The following is a 20,350-nucleotide window of genomic DNA, read 5'->3' as shown; positions in this document are numbered from 1 at the left end:
TGCATTATGATGAAAGACAGTGATTCATACCAGACACATATGATGATTTACTTGAAGGGTCATTCTGTGATCTTCGGTTTTGAAGTGTTGATGTTGCTGGATTCTGATATTAGAAAGCTCCAATGAATTTGACCAGTGTCTTTTGCAAGCCTGATATATGCCACAACAGCATAGCCGACTTGACTTGCTGTGGCAAAAATATGAACTTCATAGTCGGTCACTTCACCAAAGTGTTTGCCATCTACTGTCCTCCAACAAGATTTGGGCCTCGAGTACATGATGAGGTAAAAGTCCTTTAGGGGATCAAATACAGAAGAAACAACAGAGAGAATTTTTCTGCTTTTCTACACTCCTTCTCTCAAGCAACCCCAGAATCCCAAAATGTCTGCTTCAACCTTCCAGTGTCTTCCAAGGGCTCTCTCACTGTGCATGTTGCTTTCTTCCACGTCGGTATTGTGTTGGACCTTTGACTTTTCTCCAGGTGAAACACTGGTCTAGATCTGCTGGACTGTCTCGCATGACACAAGTTGCTTAAAACTTGAATAAGCTCTACAGCTCATTCTTCAGAGTTCACACTTTTCAGTCATTTTGTAAACAGCTGGGTCTTTTGACTTGTCAGAATCTGCACACCAATACACTGTAAATTTGAGTGTTCAGGAATTGAAAACTAAATAAACACCAAAATTGTAACACTAATTTAACATGTTAAAGTGTTCAATTTTCTAACATCACATGTTCAATTTTGACTATTTGGTGTTCAATATTGAATGGCTCTTGACACTCACCTGAACACTTCTTGAACACTAGTGTTAAAATTCTGAACATGTTAAAGTGTTCAATTTCTTAACACATTTACATGTTCAAAGTCATGTAACGCTTCTTGAACATTTGAACATGTTCAAAACCTATACAAACCTGTAGAGGTTATGAATTCTTTGAAGAATGTCGTCCTTGAGGTACATATATAGCATTAAAATGTCCATTTTATAATGCCTACGACAGTTGTAACAATATTTCAGTAAATATTTTACAAAACAAAAAACTTGTTTTTGTCTTGTGAGACCACACCTACAAGGCCCCTCACCAGGCCCCCTACAGCCAAGAGCAGGTAACTGTCGCCATCTACCTCATACCTCACTTTTCATGCTGAATGAGTCAGACACAATGTGGGTGGGTGGCCGTACCCAAAGAGGACATACTTCAAAGAATTTATAACCTCTACAAGTTTGTATAATTCATTTTCAGGAGAAAATGGGGTACATATATATCATAACACAAACTCCCATCCAACGTGAGTTTGGAGAGGCATTCTGTCTGCTAACATGTATCCTTCACACACTCTCATACACTACAGAAGCTGCGAGAGATAGAGAAATACACTTACCCGATCACCAAAGCTGCTGATGTCAATTAGGTGGGGGCATGGCAAACCAGGGTAGAGAGAATCAATAAAAAAGGGCCTTTGTCAGCAATATAAGTGACATCCCCAAACCCTCCAATTGGGTGGAAAGTATACACGCCCTACTATGTCCATTGAGAAATCCCCCCAAACCAGCGAATTGCAGTGCTGGGAATAACAACAGCGGATAATGGCATACATCGACGCTATAATCAAGTAAAATACCACCACCAAGCAAATACCCATCACCTACATAAGAAAGGGCTATAAGCCATATCCCATCACCAGTAAATGAAAAACACAACTGTGATGTCAAAAGCTCATTCGGCTAGAGAATCACAACTTTCCAGTGGTGAGAACTGTCAGGCCAAACTGAGCACACTCCCAGGACTGTTTGTCCATTTGGTAGTGGCGGATAAACGTACTTGGCCGGCTGCAAATAGCCACCTCTCTGTGATGTCACACACTCCACTCTCTGAAGGTTTGCCATTTTGATTCAAATAGTATGAGACACATGCTTTTATACTTCAAGGCAATTGTTTTCAGTATATCCAATCCCTGTTCATAATTTTAATCTTATTTATCTTATCAGTAAACTTATTAATGATTTCTTTTGAAGTTTTTACTCGAGACACATCGAATCTCACTTTAAAACATGAAGCAGGATTATAAGGAAGGGGGAAGGGGGTGGGACAACTGTAATGAGGGTGAGGATGAGATGAATGAGATTAAGTTTGTGTGGCATAAAAAGGGGTGAAAAACATTGGGAAATGGGGGTACAATATATACAAAAGAGAGTAAACAACTGTATACAATGGGAAAAAGTTTGGCACTGAGGAGATGTTTACAAAAGTTCTAGCACCAGGAGAAGGGAAAATTTGTTTGAAATTGTAGTTATCAAAACAATGAGAATAAAAAATAAATAGGAGAAAATTACTCTGGGAGCCGGGGCTAGAGCTCGCCTGGTTGCGATCTTAGTCAGTTCAAATGTCTCTGCAAGAGGAGGAGTTGAGATGGCGGATGAGAGCATGAGGTAGTGTCCAGCTGTGTCCGTATATCTTGTTCCTAAGAAATCCAAATAAGTGATGATGTGTATCATCTGTATGTAGTGGATTCCCATAGTATGAGACACATGCTTTTATACTTCAAGGCAATTGTCTGCAGTTTATCCAATCCCTATTCGTAATTTTAATCTTATTTATGATATCAGTAGACTTTTTAATGATTTCTTTTGAAGTCTTTACTCGAGACACATTGAGATTATCTCACTTTAAAACAACATGAAGCAGGATTATAATCTGCAACAGTTGTTAAACAAACACATTTGGATAATCTCCCTTCTCTAAATGTGGGCTCTACTATTACTACTATACTCTCCTAAACAAACACATTTTTTCGACGGTCATATCTCAAGATATTTGAATCCATTCTCTAAATGTGGGCTATATCATTCTCCTAATACGGATGATAGTATATGACATTATGTATATTGTAAGGTGTAGGCGAAGTAAGGACAGGCGATCAAAATAGCATAAGGCATATATTGAATAGTAAATCATATTAGAGTCCAATAAATGAATTTATGCTTTTCAGTTATCACTGGATATAAACTCAACACCTTCTATCTGAATGAACACCTATGGATTATCATATAAAAAAGTATGTAAAATGATTAAAACATCTAGCTAAATCTGTACTCAAGTAGCCATAAACCTGAGAGAAAACAACATAAATACACAGAAATACTTACATATGTTGCATCTTTAAATCAGGGAAACTCCTTTATTATTCTGCATATCCCCATACGGACCTGTTTCCTTTAGGAGCATCCGTATATGTGCCATGTTACTGTTTTTGCCTGGTTCTTTTCCACTCATCTTAGAGCACTCTGACATGTGACTTGAGATCTAACTCACTCAGGGTCTTGTCGGCATCTTGGGTAACTTGTGTGACTCTGAATCTTTTTGGAGATTTTGGAACAGCAACAGCTCCAGCCACTGATGGCTGGCTGTTTCTTTCCTCATTGTGGCACATGTGCCTGATTTTCATGGACAAAGCCTTGACAAATGTAGTCTGCAATACAAGGGTGGGTTGGGCGCATTGTTTTTTGTGGGTTTGAGTGTTTTCTGTGGGTGATGTGTGGTGTCGTTTTGTTGTTTTAGTGGAGTTTGCAGGCTGGTTGAGAGGGGCAGTGGGGTCTGGAGTTTGATCGGTTGGAATAATGGTTGGGGTGGACTAGCCACTTTTGGATGATAGGATGGTTGGTTAAATAAATAAAGTTATGCTTTTCAGGTATCACTGGATACAAACTCAACACCTTCTATCTGAATGAACACTTATGTATTATCACATAAAAACGTATGTAAAATGATAAATGTAGTCTGCAATACAAGGTTATAAACAGTAGGAAACCTGTTTCAAGGAGGGGATAAATCCAAAGCAATATGTACAGATATGTACTGTGACAATAAAGTGCATAAAATAAATTAGCTGAAGCTGAAGCTGAAGCATGTAGAAACTGTTTGTCAAACTAATTACAGCTGCATGTAATGGAGTTACAAATATGAGATGTATGAACATGAAACTTGGACTTTCTGCCAGTGTTTAAATTGATGTTTTGGTGTTACATGAAAATGACTATTGAATTGTTTTTAGAATTCACTGTTTATCTATAGTGGCAAGCTTCATTGATACAGACGTATTTCCCAAAATAAAATTAGGCAATTTCATTCACAAGTTTGTTCCATATAATTTCTGGTGTCCCCTCCTGCAAGTGCGGTGTGACCAATTCTGAATAATGCAGCAATTCTTCATTTCTTATTTGGTGCACTGTGCTTAAAAAAATTGCATCTAAAACAAAACACATACATAGAAGCACACTAAAGTCTTGCTTAAGAATACATGATATTATTTTAACATTAAAGCTTTCTAGTACTTTTATTTATGGAAAAGAAGTCAAAAACAGGGGCTGTGGTTCCTGTGGCCCATATTAAAGGTTGCATGGTAACCTTGAATCTACAATTCATAATAACTACTGACCCAAGAAACTTTAACACAAGAGTTTTGTTACAATAGCAGAGTTAGGGTTTGGCACCTGTGTTCTCTTTTGGGGTTCACAGGGTTACCAAATCTACAATTTAAATCCTGATTGGGAAGAGTACCTGTAATAAAAATTTCAGCCCATAGGTTCTTGAGAAGTTTAAAATGCTAAAGGTTTAAGGATAGATCAGCTAAGAATGTAAAGTCCCACCTAGTCTTGGTGAAGGAATACATTTATCAACTTGATCACTTGGACCAGATTCTTCAACTTGGTTATTAGCCTTTGTCAGATTTTTACTACTCTCATTGTGCTCAGTATCTTCAGTGGTGTTCAGTTTCTCGCAGTTGTCCTGATTGCAGGAGGATTTGTACATCTCCAAGGTTTGAAATTTGAAGCAAGACATCATCCTCATCAACTTCTGTCCTATCAGTTGATGTGTAAAGTCATATTGACGACATCAAGTTTTATACAAGCTGGAAATCAAGACCGTTTGGATATTAGTGATGAACAAGGTATAGCATAATCATTTTAACAATATTATACATGAAATGACATTCTTTTTCAGAAGAAGTCCTCCTTGGGGTACATATATAGCATTTAAATGTCCATTTAAAAATGCCTACGACAGTTGTAACAATATTGAATAAATATTTTAGAAAAAAAACCCTCGTTTTTGTCTTGTGAGACCACCCCTACAGGGCCCCCACCCGGGCCCCTTAACAGCCAAGAGCAGGTAACTCTCGCCATGTACCTCATACCTCACTTTTCATGCTGAGATTGTCAGACAGAATGTGGGGAGGCGGGTGGCCGTACCCCAAGGAGGACATTCTTCAAAGAATTCTTAACCTCTACAGGTTTGTATAATTCTTTTTCAGAAGAAGTCCTCCTTGGGGTACATATATATCATAACACAAACTCCCATCCAACGTGAGTTTGGAGAGGCATTCTGTCTGCTAACATGTATCCTTCACACACTTTCATACACTGCCGAAGCTGCGAGAGATAGAGAAATACACTTACCCGATCACCAAGCCGCTGATGTCAATCAGGCGTGGGCGTGGCAACATAGGGCCGAAAGAGCCAATTGACAACAAGCCCCCATAGGTGATGGACATATGACCACACCTCATGCCATCAGACACTGTCAATATTCCCCCAAACCAGCGAAGTAGTGCCGGGAATAACAGTGCAAGGGTAAATATGAGCGTATGTCGACGCTAAAGTGAAAAAAACCCCCGTCTATAGGTAGTTTGTTCTCTTTTTTCTCTTTGTGTTTTTTTTTGTTTTTTGTTTTTTTTAAAAACACCACCACCAGAGGGTATCTGTCACCAATATGAAAAGAAAGGTTTCGTGAAAACCCACCACCAGGAACATTTCATGGTAAACAAAGTCGAGATCTCAGACGCTCATTCAGCTAGGGAAGTGAGAGCTAGTGAGAACTGTATGGCCAAACTGAGCACGTTCACGTGAATGTTTGTCCAGTTGGTAGTGACGGATAAACGTGCTCGGTCGGCTCCAAATAGCCTCAGAGCAGATCTCCTCAATGGGCAGAGCCGCGGCATAAGCCTGTGACATAGCCACTGCCCTAACAGAATGAGCCTTTAACCCATTAGGGATAGGTAACCCTTTATGAGTATACGCCATACAAATGGCAGAGACAAGCCACCTAGATATGGTTTGCTTGTTCGCTGGCAGACCAGCTCTCCCCCCGCCACAACAACAAAACAACTGGTTATCTTTTCGGATATCAGCAGTTCGTTTGATATAAGCCCTAAGGGTCTTTCGGACATCTAAGACGTGAGCATGTCGAAGAGAGGTACCGGGCGAGGGAGGCTGCACGAGCTTAGGGAGCTCGAAAGGCACTGTAACATGAAAAGCGCCTGCGATCTTAGGACGGTAAGAATCCGGCAGTCTAATACTGACCCTGTCTTTGTGAAAAACGGTCAAGGCAGGATCCGCTGACATTGCATGAATGTCACCTACCTGCCTGCCAGACATTACCGCCACAAGAAAGGCAGCCTTCCACATTAACAGCTGGAGAGAAAGAGACGATAGCTCGTGAAAAAGAGGACCGGACAAACAGTCAAGAACGATTGACAAGTCCCACGGGGAACTAATCCGCTGGACAGTCAGATGGATCCTATCCACACCCGCTAAAAACGCTGGACAAGAGGGTGCTGCCCCAAGAGAGCACCGTCAACAGGAATATGGAACGCTGAAATGGCCATGGAATAGCCCCGGATAGTAGGCAGCTAGGCCTGACTCTAACCGGGACTGCAAAAATTCCAGTACTTCAACTAAAGTTGAAGAAAAGGGATCAAGAATCCCCCTTTTGACACACCAGCGTGCATAACAGGCCCATCTATCCTCATATTGAACATTTGTCGAATCCCTCTGCGAAGCCATAATTGTGTCTGCAACTGGTGCAGAAATTCCGTTTGCTTGGAGGCGATTCCGGACAGTGGCCAGGCCACCCACTGAATCCTGGGATTTGGGTGCGGCGCTCCGTTCTGGGATAGTAACTCCGGTCGAAAGGGTAAAAGGACAGGAGGCAATGCCAGAAACCTCATTACCAGCTTTGAGACGACCAAAGAGGAGCAAGAAGCACTAACAGTTGAGCTGGTTGGGTGGCAAGCTGCGAGAGGACCCTGGGAATCAGCGGCAGAGGTGGGAACGCCCACAATACCCTGTCCGTCCAATCGAGCTGGAAAGTGTCCTGGGTGATGCCTCTCGGATCCGGTATCCAAGAACAAAACACCGGAATCTGGTTCGTCCCCCCAGAGGCAAACAGATCCACCTGGAACGATAAGAACAACCGGGAGATAATCCCGAATATCTCCCGATGCAACATCCACTTGTGTGGAGCTAGGACACGTTGAGAGAGCGTGTCTGCTCGAACATTGTCCACCCCGGCGAGATACATGGGACACACCCAAACATTGAACCGGTCGCACCACTGTAGAAAGTGCCACGCCTCTTCTAGGAGGGACGGAGAAACCGTACCGCACTGTTTCAGGATATAGGTCATTGCCGTCTGGTTGTCCATTTCTAGACCCACCACACAGCCTCGAACCGTCTCCCGAAAGTGTTGGAACACTAGCCGAACAGCTCTCAATTCGTGCACATTGACGTGCAGGCGCTTTTCGTGCCGTAACCAGAGACCCGAAACTGAATGAGCGCCCAGTACCCCACCCCACCCTGTGAGGGAAGCGTCTGTCTGAATCGAGAGGGTTGGTGAGGGAGTGTCCAGGGGTAACCCCCTGGATAGATTCCCTACCACTGTCCACCACTGTAAATGAGGAAAGAGATACTCCGGAGTGAGGAGAATCATTTCATAACTCCTGCCATGGGACCACATTCGCGCCAAGGCGTACTGAATGGGTCGCATCCTCAACCGCGCCCTCCAAACAACGTCCACCGTCGCAGCCATATTGCCTAGCAACTGGAGCCAAACCCGAGCCGAAACCGAGGGGGACTCGAGGAATTGCAGAACAATTCTCTGAACTTTGGAGATCCGATCCGGCGACAGGGAGACGATGCCTCTCGCTGTGTCGAACCATGCACCTAAGAAGATCAGATCCTGTGTAGGAACTAGGTCTGACTTCTTGAGGTTGATAATCCAGCCCAACCTGGTGAGAATACACATTATGGCGAATGTTGTGTCTCGACTCAAGTGAGCGGCAAGTGCTCTTATAAGCCAATCGTCCAGGTATGGGTGACAACACCTGCCCTGTGACCTGGCCACTTGTGCTGGGATTAACATAAGCTTGGTGAATACCCTCGGAGCCGTGGCGATGCCGAAGGGAAGCACCCGAAACTGATAGCATACCCCGTTGAAGGAAAACCACAGGTACTTCCTGAACTCGGGATGCATCGGGACATGCAGGTACGCGTCCTTGAGGTCGTGTTCAGCAGTTTTAGATTGAGAATCGGTCTGAACCCTCCGTCCTTTTTGGTGACCAGGAAATAAGTGGAGTAAAATCCCTCTTGTTCCTGACCCCCTGGAACCACCTCGATGGCCGCCTTGTCCAGTAAAAACTGGACCTCGGCGTGGAGAACCTTGGCTTTCCAAGGGAGGCGGTTCTCTCTTCCACAGTGGTAAGTGGCCGTCCCTGAGGGTGGATAGGACCAAGGGGTTGGAGGTTACCTTTTCCCAATCCGACAGGAAGTGGGAAAGGCGGCCACCCACAGGAAGGTTTGGCAGGAGGCAATGAATACCCGACGTCGGCAGTGCTCCGACTGCTTGATTCGGGTTCACTTGCAAGGGCTCCGGAGGATGACTTACTGGGATGCCAGGGCCGACTTCCCCTTCCTCGGAAAAGGCTGCTGGGGCGCCGCAGCCTTGCCCTTGCCCCTACTCTTACCCTTCTGCGCCTGCAATGGCTGTGCCCACTTAGCAGAGTCCTTGGCCGGAGCCGAAGGATAAGCGGAGGTAAGCGCCGTGGGCCGTGCACGAGAAGTGTGAGGCTGTTCTAACAAGGGCTTAGACTCCTTGAAGGTAGACACAGCCTCCGCGGCCTCCCGGACCACTGATGCCGCTCCCAGGAAGAGAGTAGATCCCATCCGGAATGGCAGTGAAAGGAGTGCTTGTTGAGTGGCCGGCGAATACCGTACCACGGACACCCACAGCCTACGGAGGCCCATAACTGCCGACATCATCTGGCACACCGAGGGCCTGATTGAGTCCCGTGCCAGATGTGACTGCACCTCCGTAAGCTGCTGAGCGAGCGTAGGAGAGGCACACTCCTCCTCGACACCGCCGCCGTCAACAAGCTGACGCTGTAATACCGAAGTATATGCGGCGTGTATTGTGACTTTAAGGCATTGAGCTGCATTACGGTACTGCTCCTCAAACGACCTATAAGCCGATGAACCATGAACGGAGGCAGGAAGCGCCCTTGTTTAGCCGAAGCTAAAGAGCTGCCAGAGGAACCCCCCAGGGCGACCGATGGATAGATACAGTCGTCGACCACTGGAGGGTTATACAGGTTAAGATCACCCATGAGGTAACACCGGTCTAGTTGCGGTAAATCGAAGCGTGACCGCGCCCCCGTTAAAAGAGGGTTAATAACCTCTGACAATATAGAAGGGAGGATGCGCAACCGAGAATCCACCACCTTGGCTGGGGCAAAAACCTCACCCGGTGTCACCGAAGCAACCACGACCTGCGGCAGGACGGAAGCTATACGCTCCGGTACCTGCCTCAGCGAAGCGCTGAGCGAAAAAGAAGACTCGCTCGGCCCAACATAGGTATGGTCCCATGACCAACATTGGCAACCTCGGAGTGGCTGGCAACCGATGCTGAAGTCGTTTCCTGCGCACCCCTAAGGGAAGTCCCCACACCGACGCCAGAGGCGTGGCTGGGGAGTCCCATGGAAGCTGAAGTCGGATACACACCCGACTCCGGACAAACGCCGATCTCCTGGTGGAGACCGGACATCGTGTCCGAATTCAGGGTATGTACCGACACCATTTGCTGCTGTAACAAAGACGAAAGTAAATCGAATGTTGACGGTTGCGAGGGTTCAGTAGGAGGTGCTGCGGAGGTAGAAGCCACCGCTGGAGGTGGGGGCCCGAAGTACCCTTTCGCTTGTTTTACTGTATCCCACCCCCCACCCCGAGACTGAAGCCGAAGACGCATCCTTCTTTATATCTTTTTTGGCTTTTTTTGATGGTGGCTCCTGAGGCCAAATATCCCCCCCTGCCTGGATCAAAGATCTGTAAATGATCAAATCTGCATGACGGGATTTTTGAGCCCTGGGGGAAAAGTCATGACATATGGTGCATCCTTGCTCGTCGTGAACCTCCTCCACTAAGCAACGCAGGCACACAAGATGCTTATCCTGTGGGGGGAGTTTTGCGTTACAAGTAGCACACCCCTTGAACTGGAAAACACAGAACCACGCTATGATTAATAGCAAGGCCCGTTAATCCAACAAACACATGAGTATTTAACAAAAACAATAATACGCACTGGCGATATTTAACCGTTAAATGATAATAAAGCTATTTATGAAAACATACAATAGCATATATGTTTTTTTTTTACCATGGAAAAGAAAGGTAAAAAAACATACAAATATTCGGTTTGTATTTATATCCACCTAAAAAAAAATAGGCAGGAGAAAATAACCACCAGGTACGTGCCGACCGCCATCTTGCCAGCCATATGGCTGAAGACCACGGTCACCACGGAAAGTTACAACATTTCATGAATGAAAAAGAGTGAAATATACATTCCTAATAGCGCCTGTGCGTTAAAAAGGAACCTACATACTGTTTTCATAGCTTTCTCACTCATTTCTCTTCACTCGTAGGTTTGTCTCTAAATATGAGAGCTGCTGATGGACGACTGTCCTCAATGACGACAGCATGAAAAGTGAGGTATTAGGTACACGGCACAGCATGAAAAGTGAGGTATTAGGTACACGGCGAGAGTTACCTGCTCTTGGCTGTTAAGGGGCCCGGGTGGGGGCCCTGTAGGGGTGGTCTCACAAGACAAAAACGAGTTTTTGTTTTCTAAAATATTTATTCAATATTGTTACAACTGTCGTAGGCATTTTTAAATGGACATTTAAATGCTAAATATGTACCCCAAGGAGGACATTCTTCAAAGAATTCATAACCTCTACAGGTTTGTATATATTCATGGTTATATATAATTATTTTACTTATCTTTATTCAAACATCACTCTATTCTCAAAACAAAACATGTACGAATGTTGATAATACTGAAACCCTTAACTTGGCTTAAGTGATGTTGTTTCAAAATTACCTTATAATATTAGAGTACCACTTACCTTTCTCCTTTATCTCTTCTAGAGATTGAGCTACAACACACTTTTTCAAGGTTCATGTGTTGTTCCAGATTTTAAATAAAGGCATTTCCAATATTCCAGGATTCAAATTGTACATACTACAAATACAAGTTCTAGACAACAGTCAAGTTAAAAGAATTCACAAGTGGGAGAGTTCGTTGTAACTAGCTTTTCATTGTACTTATACACACTGAGTGGGAACATAAATTTCAGACTTGTGAATGATCTCAAACACGTATCATTTGGTTCTAAAATGTAATGCAACATATGTTCATCAAACCAAGATGGTTTGGGCCTTGGAGGACAAAGTATTTTGCTTTGCAATACACTAAAATATATCTTTGAGGATAGCAAATACTGGTGTATTTTCATCATATTCTAATACAACAGCACGTCCAATCTGATAATGTATGGATACAGATTTTGTGCTGTACATGTCTACATAGTGAATTCTTGATTTGACCCCTTCTGACCCTCTAGTTTTAGTTATGTTGCTGTCTTGATGAGTGTCCCTAAACAACAATATTGGCTCCTGGTAGGACAGGACATGTGACATTACTTCAAGACCTTGCTCATTTCCTTCGGAGACTTATTTGTTTGATTGAAAAAGGTCAATGGGGTAGCCTAGTGCTAGCTATCTTGTCACATAATTGATTGTCTTTGATTCCTCATATGGGTACAGTATATGAAGCCTATTAGTGGTTTAGAGTCGTTTGAATTTGCTGGAATATAGCTATCAGGATCGTAAAACCACAGTCTTTCATGCTTTTACAACAAAGATTGGACAAATGACAAATGTGTAGTGACCTGAGTTTCACAATACATTACTCATTCATTCACACAATGTTCATATATCGCAAACTTCTCCTGAAAATGAAACCAAAATGTTTTACAATGAAAGGATGAAGACATTCCTGTTTCACTTTGCGCTTATTTGCAGATATGAACAGTGTCAATGTATTGCATGCCCCTGGTCTTATGTGAGTTCCTGACTTTTCAGTATGTAACAGTCTTGCACAGTTGCTGACATGACATGTCCTTACCACGCCACTGAACATAATCTCAAGGCAAGAGTGTCCATTTAAACACATCAAAGTTGAGTCCAGTCTCGACACTCTTGACTTGAAGCTCAGTGAACTTATTTGATTGTTTTCCCATTCATCATTTGATGGCAGTAGATATCATGATGTGTGACATTGTGTGATGATGTATTACAGTGAGCTGTGCTGTTTATACACTAGTACTGTCAAAATTAATCCTGATGAGTCGAAATGCTGGTGACCAAGAAATAACTTTTACTCATTGATGTATTCCAGACATAGGTGCTTCGTCTGGTATACTTTAAATAAAAACTAGCAGGTGAGTTTCAACGTTTAATATTGTCGCCATCTTGATATAGAACAAGGCATGCTGGGATGCCGGGAGCATTCGTTGAATCCTTGTATCGAGGGAGCATTCATTATTCAGATCTAACATCGTAACATCCCTCTTTCTTTAAGGAAAAGCGATAAGCTGATTAAATTCAAAGTTCATGAAAATTCAGCTCTTATGAAAATCTTATTTCTTTTAACAGTTACGCTTTTAACTATACTCTGAAATAAGATGACAGTCTCTCGTTGTTTGAGCATCAGTCCATTGAAACTGTTTATCTTTATAATATAATTCAAAAGAATTACTTTAAAACTTTTACTTCAAATTAATACTGAAGATTGTGCTTCCTGCACTAATACTGAAATCAGGTGTGTCCATCACAAACTCTTTGTTCATTGCTCACACTATCCTAACTCTACACAGTCTCTTTATGATATGTAGTCACTGAGGTAGGTAGGTCTTCTCACTGCTCTGCCTCGTAGTGTCCTCTGTGGACTAACAGGAACGTCAGTCTTAGGTGGAGACATCGGCGGCGGCGGCTGCTGAGTGGGTTGTCGACCTCGTTGTGGTGTAGTCGGCATCGGTTGTGGCTGGGGAGCGCTGAGGAGGATTGACATCCATCAACCTGTCTGCTGCTGGTGGCTTAACAGGCTGTCTTCTGCTGACTGCTGCTGACGCTGGTCTGGGGTTCAAACCTGCTGGTCTCAGGTTCAAACGTGGTGGCTGCATACGTTGACTAGGCGTTGAATCTGGTACCGGATATCTCTTCCACATACCCGTTTCTGCAAAGTGTTCTTTTGATGTTCGAAGGTGTCTTCGATTTCGACGATACTGTCGACCATCTTCTGTGCGAACACTGTAGGATCAAACATCTACCTGGTTTTCAACTCTGGCTTTTATCCATCTTCTGTGACCTGGAGGCTGGAATCTGACTATATCACCCTTGTGGAGTGACGGTAGTTCTCTGGTGCTCTTGTTGTAGTAAGACATCTGTACAGCTTTCTTCTCAATGAGTCTCTGTTTAACATTAGGCTGTATCTCTGGTTTCAAGAGCTGTTTGGACACTGGTAACTGACTTCTGGTTCGTCTACCGAATAGTCGCTGTACTGGTGATGAACCCATCTTCTCATTTGGGATATTTCGTAACTCGAGGAGAGCTAGAAATGGATCCGACTTGGCTTCATGTGATTTCTGTAGCATTGTCTTTGCAATCTTCACGGCACTTTCAGCTTTGCCATTGGATTGAGCATATCCTGGTGAGCTGGTATTGTGTTCAAATCCATATACTGAAGCAAAGTCTGAGAAACTATGCGAGTTGAATGGCGGTCCGTTGTCAGTAATAACTACCTGTGGGGCTCCATGACGTGCGAAATGGGCCTTGAGTTTGGTGATAACTTCGTTTCCAGCTTTATCTTCCAGTCTATCGATTTCGAAGAAGTCGGAGTAGAAATCGACGGTAATGAGGTAGCCCCTTTTGTCGCATTCGAACAAGTCACAGGCAATATATTGCCATGGCAGCTCCGGGATCTGGTGACTTATCATTGGTTCCTTGCCCTGGTTAGACTGTATGGTGTTGCACACACTACACTTGGATACATAGTCTTCAATGTCACTGTACATTTTGGGCCAATACACTGTCTCACGTGCTCGTCTCACACATCCCTGTATACCAGTGTGACTCATGTGCAGTCTCTCCATAATGATGTGTCGTGCAGCTGAGGGCACCACAATTCTGTCAACTTTGAAGACAAGTCCATTTGTACAGACAATTCTTCTCGGAAATTTTCATATGGTTTCAAATTCCTCGGAACTCTCTCTAGGTCTTCAGGCCATCCTTGCTGAATTATTTTCATGTGCTGGCATAGGTCTTCGTCCAACTTTGTAGCTGTTTGTAGCTCTTGGAGTCTTTCGCTTGAAACCGCAATGTTCTCTGTCATGTCTATGCTCTGCAATTCTTCTTCAAGCGATGTTAAGAAGATCTCTTCCTTTTCAACATCCTTCTCCGGTCTTGAGATGAAGGCTCTACTGAGTGTGTCGGCTAAGTACATCTCCTTTCTTGTACACAACTTCGTACTCATATTTCTGTTTTCGGAGAAGCATCCTCTGTAGACGTTTTGGCGCTGATAATAGGCTCTTCTTGTGTATTGTCACTAGTGGTTGGTGATCAGTTTCTACAAGAACTTTTCTTCCGTAGACATATCTCTCGAACTTTTCTAGTCCGAACACCATCGCTAACATCTCTTTCTCAATTTGGGCGTAACCCTTCTCTGTACTGGTTAATGCTCGTGAGGCATACTGTACTGGCTGGCCATCCTGAAGCAAGCACGCTCCGAGTCCACTTTCAGATGCGTCACATTGAAGTGTCGTGGTCTGGCACTCTGTGTCGAAGTACCTAAGGACTGGCGGACTTGACAGGATCTTCTTGATATCACTAAAGGCTTGTCCATGTACCTGTTCATCCCATCGAAAGTTGGTATCTTTCTTCACCAACTCCCGCACTGGCGCAGATACCTCGGAGAGATTGGGAGCAAACTTCTGTAGGTAACCAACCATACCCATCAGACGCTGTACTCCACTCTTGTCTTCTGGCGATGGCATCTTCTCAATGGCGTCGAGTTTACTTGGGTCAGCTCTCAAGCCTTCCTTGGATATCACGTGACCTAAGTAGTTGACCTGGGTCTGTTTCAACTCAACCTTCTCTCTGTTTAGCTTCAATCCTGTTTCTCTACAACGTTGAAGTAGTTGTTCGAGGTTCTTGTCATGGTCTATGGAAGCATCTTCGGGTGTCTTGCCTTTGCCCCATACAAGCAGATCGTCATGCGCTGCAAATACACTGTTCAGTCCTTTCAGTGCATTGTCCATTCTTCTTTGAAATTCTTCTGGCGCCGGAGATATTCCAAACGGCATCCTTAGCCATCTGTACTTCCCGAACGACGTCTCAAACGTAGTAAGGTAACTACTGTCTTGATCTAGGCAGACATGCCAAAATCCGTTCTTGGCGTCAAGGTGTGTGAAGTAGTAGGCTCCCTGTAGCTCAGGTAGGATATCATCAATGGTTGGTATCGGGTACTCATTTCTTTTGAGTGCTTTGTTCAATGGTTTCGGGTCGATACACAGTCGTACAGCTCCTGAGGGCTTCATCGCTACAGCTAAACTGCTTATCCAGTCTGTTGGAGTATCAACTGGTGTGATGATACCTAGTTTCATTAGCCTATCCAGTTCATCTTTCACCTTGGTCTTCACTGTGAGAGGCCATTTCCTGCATGGTAACTTGACAGGATTCACCGAGTTATCTGTCACTAAGTGCAGTTCACCTTCAAGCTGACCTTCACCTTTGAAGACATCTCCATATTTCTTCATTAGCTCTTCTCCTTGATCAATCTTTTCATCCACTTTGGCTATGTTCTCTCTGTTCACTGTCATCAAACGCATGTGTTGTACTGCTCTGGATCCTAGAATTGACTTACAGTCCTCATCAACAATTATAAATCTCACCTTGTAACTCTCATCATTCATTGGGTTTGTCACAGTGAAAATCTTCTGTCCCAGGGTCTGCATTTCTGTTTTGTTGTACATGACAAGACTTCTCTGTGTCTTCTCTGTGTCCTTGAATTCTGTGTCTCTTGTAATGGCAACATAATCTCTACTTGACATTACATTAGTTGTCGCACCACTGTCCAGCTGGAAATTTGTCATGTGTCCTTCAATGTACATGTTTGCACATATGACTTTCTCATAATCTCTGTCAGTGTTCATTGCTAGGACATAGTCATTCCCATCTTCATTTTCTTCATCGCTAGCATATTCATCTTCTACTGAATGAACTTGAGATTTTCTGAACTTGCACATCGAACTGAAGTGATTTCTGTATTTGCATACACTGCAAGTTTTCCCATACGCTGGACAATTTCTTGGTGGGCAATCTGTTCCACAGTATTTGCAGACTCTCTGATTTACTCTGTTTTTCTTTCCTTTCTTGTCATATCTCTCATGTCTGTGGCTTTCATTCTTCATGGGTTTCTTGAACTTTCTTTCTTTCTTTCTTGAGAACGCATGAATATCATCTTGAACATTTCCTGTCATGGCTTTTGTCTGATATTGGCTGGATTCATAGGCTCTACAGATATCTATGCAATTTGGTAGCGTTAGATTTCTAACTTCCAGAAGCTTGCTTCTAAGAGACTCATCGGCTAGATTACACTTTACCGGGCGCGCGCCGCTCGAGGCTCAGCACACGCTAATGAGCAGTCCCAGCGTATCGCGCTATAATGAGTCTCATCGGTAGCGTTACTCCCGATTCTCATTATAACGCTCTCTTTCCGATCAAGCACGCACTCATGGGTCCTTAGGGTTAGGGACCCCCCCCCCCCCGGGTCAAACACGCACTCATGGGTCCTTAGGGTTAGGGACCCCCCCACTGGGTCAAACACCCCCTCCTGGGTCCTTAGGGTTAGGGACCCCCCCTAGGTCAAACACGCACTCATGGGTCCTTAGGGTTAGGGACCCCCCCCCCTGGGTCAAACACGCACTCATGGGTCCTTAGGGTTAGCAAGCTTTAGGGGTAGGGTTGGCTTACAGTAACACGTTTCGTCCCACCAGGACTCATCAGTGCAGCTTGGTTTCCCTAAGGACACTGCAGACGTGTTTCGTGCTGTCTTGGCTGTTTGGGTTTTGGGTTTTGCCGAAACACGTCGGAAGATCCTCAGTTCTTCACTTTGAGGGGTTGGCGTTCCAAGCTGGGCTTGGTCTCCAGTCTCTCAATGACACGATCCATGTTCGGAGTGTACACTTTCTTCACTGCTTCCAGAAAGGCGAGATATTTGTCCTCCGCCCCGGATAAATATTTCTTTCGAAATATATACTCCACGAAGTATGAATCATAGAGAGCTTTCGTGGTACCGGACGCAGGGAGACCAGTATTTTTTACCGCACGCCAGGTGGACTCGATGGTATTGGTGTGGGCGCCAGTCTCCGGGTCCTTGAAGTGCTCCGAATGGTTGACAGTGAGGTGGGTGTAGCCAAGTTGTCCAAGCTTGGAGTACGCCTTCCAACAGTCGGTGATGATTGTAGTGCCTTTGGCCACGTACTTCTCGATAATTGGGATCAGAGTGTCCGCACTTCGGTCTGGCAATGACGTTAGAAACACTTGCCGACTCTCTCGCTCGATTCCACCAAGAACCCACACTCCATCGACCCTTTTCCCACGGTGGTACTTCCTCTTGCCAAACTTTGACTCGTCAATCTCCACCGTGGTTCCAGGGCCGCCAATCTGCTCGCTGTCTGACTCAATCACGGACATGCACACCTCGCGGCAGAACATGTTCCAATCGACCAGGGTACTGTTCGATCCCACTTTGAGCTCGTGCTGGATCACATGCAGGGGGGTCTTGTACACCCAGTAATAGAGATGTTTCATAATCTGGCACATCGTCAAATGGGATCCGGAAAACCAGCTCCCCTCCCTGATGGAAACTTTCTGACCGCAGCTCTTCACCCGACAGCGCCATACTAGCCCGTCTCGTCCGTAGCTGGGATCTTTCTTCCTCGTCAATTCACCAGTGCCACAACGGGGACAGGCTCCAGCAAAATTGCCGATGATCCCTCGGGCAGTAAGCCAGTCAACGAGCATTGACGAATCAAACGTGAGACGATAAACATCGTTGTACACCATAGCTTCACACGATTGGATAAGCGCCATCTTCGAAGACAATACCGAGGTGTGGCTTCTCAAGTTGATGAATGGGGAGGCGGGACCTAAGCTCTGCGCATGCGCAGAAAAAGAAAAACTTATTTTTCTTTTTCTGCGCATGCGCAGAGCTACTGTGTTAATGACACGGTAAACGAGCACTAGGTAACTGTGATCGCACCGGTGGTCCCGAGGTACTGTGTCCGACTAATTAGACGACTAATTAGCTACCGTCTGGAATCCGCTGACTCCCGCAGAGCTCGTTCGAACCCCCGCAGCGCCAGGTAAAAAAACAGAAAAAGTGCGCCCGGTAAAGTGTAAGACTCCCGACTCATCTTTGACACCAACAACAATTTGGTCCTTCAATAACCTTGCCTCCATGTTCCCATAGTTGCAGGATCTGATCAATTTTCTCAAATGTGCGAGGTATACATCAATGTTTTCATTTGCTTGCTGATATCTCTTATGAAAGACATATGATTCATAGGTTTCATTTACCTCTCCTAGACAAAATTCCTCAAACCTCTGTAGTACTGCCTCAATATCATTTCTTTCATCTTCATCTTCAAATGCTAGGCCATCATAAATGTCAAGGGCGTCACTTCCTATGCAAGTCAACAGGGTAGCGGTTTGGAACTGATTATCTTCATTGTTTAAACGTGTTACAATTACGTAGTTGTTCCACATCCTACGAAACTTTCTCCAGTTTGTAGCCAGGTTACCTTTTAGCTCCAGTTTTGCAGGTAGGGGCACGTTCATGCGTCTCCCCACATGGCCATGTGCTTCGCCATGTGCTCCCTGCTCCTCTTCACCGTGATCTTCATCTGCCATCGTTATCACGGTAATATGGCGCTCGCTGACCTGTCAATAGTTCATTTGTATTCTATTACTCACTGCCGACCACATTTGGTCACTTCTGACACCATGCTTCGTCTGGTATACTTTAAATAAAAACTAGCAGGTGAGTTTCAACGTTTAATATTGTCGCCATCTTGATATAGAACAAGGCATGCTGGGATGCCGGGAGCATTCGTTGAATCCTTGTATCGAGGGAGCATTCATTATTCAGATCTAACATCGTAACAATAGGTATATCTATAGGGGTAGAAAAAAAGATGCATTCCTGTAGTGGACCGTAAGATCAATAACCTGCCTTTTGAACTCACTCGTCAATGTTGGAAAGGTGTGAGCCACGCTGGTTTGTTAATTGGGTCAGTTACCAACACCAATTAACTTCTCATTTACTGACTTTGGCTTATGTATACAAGATTACTGTTGTTTGAGTCTGATGGGACCAAATTTCTTTCTCAAGTCATTGTATGTATTTATGAGACAAATTTGTGTGACTGGAAATCAAATGATGATATCTTTAACAGGTACTTCAAGTTATTTGAGAGGCTGACATTCGATTCAGTGGGATTTGACTGTATATGTATTTGAATATGTGAAGTTATTTTAGCACTTTTGAATTGTAATTTGATGACACATATAAATATGTAATTTTCTTAATAAAATTGATATTTTATACTTGTCCTGACGCATACTGTGTGTTTGCTGAATATGTTGCAGGCATTTTGTCCACCAGATCCACGTTTGTTATGGAACAAAGGCAACAGGGTTGTGCATTTGGCAATTGAGGTTTCAGCGTTTAGCATTGGAAACCATCATTCTGCATCACCTTGGGGCATCTGTGGTATCTGTAATATGGGTGCCAGGAACATTAATTTGTAAGATATTACAAAGATGGAGGGTGGTGGGGGAGCCAAATGGTTAAAGTGTTCAGGACCCCACAAGTGTACAATGTGTGAAGTGTGTTTCTTGTCTCCCTAGTCATGATACTGCTGCAAATGTGGCATAAAACCAGACTAACTCACTCACTGCAAGAATGGGGACACTTTGAACTCTACAGTTAGGCTAAAAGAAGGGTGTCAAATTTTGCAAAGGATGATGAGTCCCAGCAGTTGGATAGTTGGATTCACTAATCCAAAGTGAGTAAGAGCAGTGAAAGCATGCAACAACTGCTGTTCCATGTTAGT

The 20,350-nt window shown here is 44.2% G+C and overlaps 1 protein-coding gene across 1 annotated transcript; it reads right to left on the bottom strand.

The window, feature by feature from the left end:
• Positions 1–17,330: 17,330 nt before the first annotated feature.
• Positions 17,331–19,145, bottom strand: LOC137287880 (uncharacterized). Its single transcript, XM_067820259.1, has 2 exons — positions 18,813–19,145; positions 17,331–18,389 (listed from the first exon to the last, which is right to left on the bottom strand). The coding sequence occupies exons 1-2, from the start codon at positions 19,143–19,145 to the stop codon at positions 17,331–17,333; spliced, it is 1,392 nt and encodes a 463-aa protein (XP_067676360.1).
• Positions 19,146–20,350: the final 1,205 nt, after the last annotated feature.

Source organism: Haliotis asinina, chromosome 6 (assembly GCF_037392515.1).
Source record: "Haliotis asinina isolate JCU_RB_2024 chromosome 6, JCU_Hal_asi_v2, whole genome shotgun sequence".
Lineage (NCBI taxonomy): Eukaryota > Metazoa > Mollusca > Gastropoda > Lepetellida > Haliotidae > Haliotis > Haliotis asinina.
Note: the sequence above shows the minus strand (reverse complement) of the source record. Positions and strands in the feature narration are given on the sequence as shown.

Excerpts from the sequence above, each read along its gene's own strand:
- LOC137287880 (XM_067820259.1), bottom strand. The coding sequence starts at position 19,145 with ATGGCAGATGAAGATCACGGTGAAGAGGAGCAGGGAGCACATGGCGAA. Across the intron at positions 18,390-18,812 it reads AGGAATTTTGTCTAGGAGAG|AGCTTAGGTCCCGCCTCCCC; the intron begins GTAAATGAAACC and ends GCGCATGCGCAG.